This window comes from Amblyomma americanum, chromosome 1 (assembly GCF_052857255.1).
Source record: "Amblyomma americanum isolate KBUSLIRL-KWMA chromosome 1, ASM5285725v1, whole genome shotgun sequence".
Taxonomy (NCBI): domain Eukaryota; kingdom Metazoa; phylum Arthropoda; class Arachnida; order Ixodida; family Ixodidae; genus Amblyomma; species Amblyomma americanum.
Genome location: NC_135497.1, coordinates 245,234,651 through 245,240,483, shown reverse-complemented (window position 1 = coordinate 245,240,483; position 5,833 = coordinate 245,234,651). Strand labels below are relative to the sequence as shown.

The 5,833-nt window shown below is 44.6% G+C and overlaps 1 protein-coding gene across 1 annotated transcript; it reads left to right on the top strand.

The window, feature by feature from the left end:
- The first annotated feature begins 553 nt into the window (after positions 1–553).
- LOC144114878 (antimicrobial peptide microplusin-like) lies at positions 554–5,617 on the top strand. Its single transcript, XM_077648882.1, has 5 exons — positions 554–712; positions 3,168–3,229; positions 4,243–4,332; positions 4,930–4,956; positions 5,356–5,617. The coding sequence occupies exons 1-5, from the start codon at positions 634–636 to the stop codon at positions 5,461–5,463; spliced, it is 366 nt and encodes a 121-aa protein (XP_077505008.1). The 5' UTR covers positions 554–633; the 3' UTR covers positions 5,464–5,617.
- The last annotated feature ends 216 nt before the right edge of the window (positions 5,618–5,833 follow it).

The window sequence follows — 5,833 nt, the reverse complement described above, 5'->3', positions numbered from 1 at the left end:
GAACAATAAATGCAATTTCTGCCTCTTGCAACCTCAGGCGGTCATGTCTGCATCGCCTTACACTTCCTCGTGGCGCTCCTACGCTCGCTCCGCAAACGCCTGGCTGACATCACACGCGAGACAAGCAATAAAGAAAGAAAAAGCCGGCACGATCCCATCGGCAGCGGGCGTTGCATCGCTACACGCAACGGCCGTGTTTTCTTTTGGCTCGCCACTCCATCCTCCGCGCCCTGGGAAGCGGTGAGCGCGCGCCGCAGCCGTCCTTGAATTGAGCCCGTCGGGGCTCCCTCCCCGCCATAGGCGCGGGAAACGCTGACTAAGCGCGAAGCTCGTGACAGCGCGTGCAGGAATCACATGCTCGTGGCGTTGCCGGTGGTGGTTACGGAGGGCCAATGGAGAGCCGGGACGGCGAACCTCGCCACGAATCGGAGGAGGGACATCGTATAGACCAGTACATTGCCTTGCCTCTGTGCTTATTTTGTTTTTCTTTTCACCACCTCGTGCTTCCGTTATTTTATTGAGGCAACTATCGTGGGAAGCGGGTATATAAGAGATTGGGTTGATGGTGTGTGCAAGCATACCTCTGAGCTGTCTTACTAGAACGGTAAAGCACTCCCTCAGTGACCACTCACCATGAAAGCTGTCCTCGCCTCCAGCCTGTTCGTTGCCGCCTTGGTGGCTGCTACTTCGGCTCACCACCTGGAGCTATGCAGTAAGTTCGGCTGCCACGGCTCTGGCCGCGGGGTAGTATGGGTGTCCGCTCACGGAACGATGTACCTGCAGGTCGCCTCAACAATTGTGTTTGTCCGATGTAACCACTTTGATTAGCGTCCTAACTATAGTCCCTTTTAATTGTCTGATCTAAAGGATGGAAGAGCAGGTTTGTAGTGTCCATACTTTAAACAATGGGTGCGCACTCACGCTTATTGCATTAAATTTCTTCACAAATCAGTAGTTACCGGGTTGCTCAGTTTGAGTGCTCAGGGCCTCAGTATAAAAATTTGTATTGTGTTCTGTCTTGGTTTAGTTATTTTGCGTAGGTTTTATTAATAGTCTACATGACGGTGGCATGATCAGCAACAGCATGGTTGATCAGTTTGTCAAAGAATATGTATAGAAAGGTGTGTGTGTAGTGTGACATGAGGAAACAAACAGGCACACGGGCTTGTATAGCCTCCTTTCCAAATGTTCCAGGTCATTGGGTTAGCTTCTGGGCCTTGCAGTGGGGCTCATTTTGCACGGCTAACGCTCGAAATCTCTGGTGGGTGAGAATTATTCCTCACCTTTTCGGAGGTTTCAAGTGCGAAGGATGCAACTAGGGCTCGGCTACATTGCTCATCGGGCAATCCGGTGGCAACGGGACTGTAGAAAAGGAGGCTACATGCTCTGCGTGGGTATACTGGCTTCATATCAAGTCACACCTCCAGCGGTGTACTGGACCGCATCTCCGTGCTTCTCTTTACGAGAGCGTCGACCTTTGACGCGTGGCCAACAGTGCACTGCAAACAAAGATGGTTCGCCCCTTTGGAAGGCCCCTGTTGAGGTTCTGTAAACAACCCAGCATCGCAAATTGGACAAAAAAAGTGATCAACTTCGATTATTCAAATTACTATCATCATGCCAGTTTAGCGTGTAAATCTCACGATTGCATTTTAGCTCGAATTTATAGTGTTTAGACCCTGACAAAACCGGCATGAAGTGACGCTCTTGAGTGCTCGCGTGTAGCTTGACTTCCTGACTGCATTTAGTGAAGCGGAAGCGCTACGAGGAGCCATGAAATCTCTATCTCGTGTTTCAAGTATTATCCTAAGGAATCCAGCTGCTCTGATCTGTCCAAGTTTTTATCTGTTGGTTTCATATAGCTAAGGCGGTGAAAGTGTGACCATGGTGCTATTCGTCACTGTTTTCGTTTATTAGTTTTCGACATACATTTAGATCGCTGTTAACTTTAACAACCGATAAACCTCAGTAAGCTCAGCAGGTGTCGTTTTAGACAACAAGCGAATTGCTTAGCATTGCAATTTATATGTAGACTGCCTTACTTTGATCGCAGTATGCTGCTATCAAGCGCCAGCGCTACTGAACTGCTGTATTAGCATTGCTGACACCTCACAGTGACGTGATTGCAGTAAAACAGAACTTAGCGGGCACCCAGTGAAAGGCAAGCCTCCATCGATACCATCGGCACCATTCGAAAACGCGAAAGTGAAAGCGCCAAGAGTGCGCGTTTGAGAAAAGTAAAAAAAAAAGAACATTTCAGAAAGAAGAAAAAGAGTAGAAAACCGGCGCAGTAACATAGCCGATATTCACGGAGGTGTCCCAGGGCCCTAAACAGTTCAGCAGTTAACGATATCCTTTGTTTTCTAGTCGCCAACTGACTGACGGCTTGCACTGCTGGACTCAGGGCGCAACAGTTCTAAAGGCGTAAGCCTTTCTTGAGTGCCGTGGACGGAACTTGTAGACGGAAGTTGTCCGCAAAAGTGTCCGCACGAACTGGCAATTATAAGCTGTATAGTAATTAAAATAAAATGTAAAACTTGATTAAGCAGCATTGATAAGCAACATATGTGTAATAATAGTAGTGATAATAAACAGATAGTAAAAATAGTGACAGGTGGTAATATTGATGGCTACTGATAGTGATAGTGATAACGATAGATGCGGAAAGTTGTAGTGCTAGAGATAGATAGCGATAGTGGTAGTGCTAGATTGATAGTGATGATGACAGTGTTGATGATAGCGACAGGAAAAGGAATAAAAATAAAAATAGAAAATAAAGTAAAAGAAATATAAAAATGTGCAAAAAGAATAAAAATAAATCAATAATGCAATAAAAACAAAAGCTGGAAAAAGAATCCACAAACATATAAATAAAAACAAAATATGAAAAATGAAGGGCGAAAGAGAGGAAAGGGAAAGGCTTTCGCATTTCCGCTCTTAAACAGGCTTAAAAGCAATCCTGTAATCTTTCTCGAGTCCGGCGTAACCTAGATGACAGACTTTCGTTTCTTTACTAACTTCCGCGGCATGTTTTCCGAGGAATATTGCGTTGTATTCAGGCACATTTATAATGCCATGGCCGGAAAATATGTCACGTAGTCCGAGCGGCCGTATACCGACAGTTAAAACCTTTACCCCTGCTTTTCTTTCCTTGTTACTTTTCGCAGAGAAGAACGACCAGGTGCTGGCCACGGAACTGGAATGCATTAAGCAGCATATCCCTGAATCGGTGAGTTTGCAACGCTTCCTTTAGTAGTCGCTACAATTAGAGTAGGTTGCGCCCAGCCTGTTTGCAGATCTGCGATTTCTATACTCAGCGAGGGCAGTGGAAATGTGCTCGGCAGGTTTTAAAAAAATTATCTAATGCTCATCTCTTCGCCGGGCGTTGAAGAATACCGATATCCTAAGAAGGATACCAGTGTGTTACCTCAACTATTACGAAAATAAATATTAACAGCATCGCACATCACGTTTAGAATATTTCCCGGAAACGGACTTAATGACCTCGGAATCTCCTTTAAAAAATTCAGTTACGTTCACCAAATATTTTTACAAATTTTACCTTTGCTAAAAATTAAAAATAACAGGGACTAGCACACTTTCAAATAGAGGAATAATATTAAGAGCAAAGTGGCTTTATTTAGCAATGCACAACGTCTCGGAACATAACCATAGCGCAACTCACATGCCGCAGAGAAAGACAAAAAGAAAGCTTAGGGCCTGGTTGCATTATCTACGCCCCTACGCCGCTTATTGAGAGAGGGATATCGTTCGGGTGATGCCACAAAGAAAAAAAGGGGATTCGTGGTATTTGTTTTTCGCCCCTTAAAACTGCCGAAGCTCAGATGGCAGGGCTGGGGAACTAGTCCTTCTGTACGGTCTACTCTTAGCGACAGATGAGCACATAATAAGTAAAGAAAAAAAGAGAAGAGGTGGTGAAATCAGATTAAGAAATTTTCTGGCACAGGTTAGCCGTGGCTCGCGCGGGACCGGGGCAAGTTTAGAGCAGCGAGATAGGCATTTGTCCTGCACTAGGCTTCATCGGGCTGGTGCTGATGGAATGAAATATTGCAGCCCAGTTGTTAAGCACTATAAAAAGGTTACATTAAAATAGTACAATCTATCCGAGTACCTGGCCCCACATCTTGTTGAACCTTGGTCGTCGCTTGTGCAGAATCTAACTGCATCACGTATTAATATTTTGTTTCGTTGCCACATTTCTGTCCTCCCTTATTTGTCTAGACCAACGCTGCCTTTGACGACACGGTGCAGAAACTGGAGTGCAGCGACCGTTCTTGCGCCATCCGTAAGATGTGCGAAGGAAACGACCTGGTAAGAGTCAGAGCTGTTTTCATTTCTGGTTTCCGTTCGGGGCAGAGAGGGTCGTTTCATGCTTTGAGCAAAATTTGCACGTTTAAAAATAAAAAAAAGAATAGACGGCTGGGTGGATAAGAGCATTTTATCTTGAGAAACTGCTGGGGATGCAAACTCTTATAGTGAAATGGCCGCGTAGGTGTTAACTATACCGAACGTTTCACGTAAGATGTTTTAAAATATAGGCTTTAAAAATAGGCTTTTTGAATTAGAAGGGCACTTTTTTCGGCATAGCATTGTCAGCGTGTAGAGCATCTGAATGCATCTAAGACGCGCTAACTAGTAGGATGGTTAACTAATATTAAGTAGGTAACTCTTTAACTGCTGCTGTTAGTCTCCTTATTTATTTAGAGGCTTGTGTGGCCCAACCAATTTTCGCTATTTCGACGAGTTAAGTGAACTGGAGGGGTAGCTTTGCCTGCAAACTTCTCGAAAGCGCATGTATTTTGGTGAAAAATTTAGGGGACTGAACGAAATTAATTCTTAAACGGAGTGAATTTCGAGCAATACAGAGGACTACTGAAATGTTCTTTTTTCCTTTTTTTCATGAAACAGGAGGCAGCCATGGCCAAGTTCTTCACCGTGAGTATACGTATAAGCAATTTTCCTGCCGTAATTTTAAACTGAACGAAGTGACTTCTCACTAAGACAATCACCCCTGTCTATCATTCCGTCTAAAGTTTCCGGGTGTTATTTCTAACTACCTTATCTCCTACAATCAACTCAAATAAGACGTAAAATGCAGCAATAAAAGAATTCAAGCCAAAATACTACTAAATAAGAACTGAAAAAGAGGGAAGATTGTATTTCGTCCGAGTGTTCAAGAAAAATTAGAACCTATTTTCTTCGGAAGCGATGAAAAAATGTCCACCAAGTAGCACTAACCGCAGCTATTCCTTCGGCAGTTCGGCGAATGGCAGATATTCGTTCTGGCTGAGAATTTCCGTTCTGATAAGTTTTCGATGATATCAACCTGTGCAGGCTGAGCAAATCAAGCACGTCCACGATGCTGCCACGACTTGCGACCCCGACGCCCACCACGACCATGGTCACGACCACGGTCACGACCATGGTGATGGCCATCATTAGAAGGACAAGGTGTCCACCCATGATCTACGGCCACTCCTGTGATATCTATATATGTTCTGTTTTTTTTTTCACCGGCGCTTAATGGAACTGGAACGGCGCCCAATTAACGCGTGTAACGCACGGAAGAGAATAAAACGTCTCTACTTTTAAGTAATGTCTTTTTGAGCCTGTCTTTTCCTTGGCATGGCTTCGCACAGAGGTTAAATTTGGGAGTCTGGACGCGGCCATGCATACCTTTGCCTCGTAATTCACACTTCTGTAGGCGTTTTGTAAACTGAAGCCTTAAGTTTAGCGCAAAGACAAAGGGACAAAGGGAAGTAACACTTTAAGCGACAGTGGCGCTGGTGTCATGCTCAGTGTTACTTTTCTT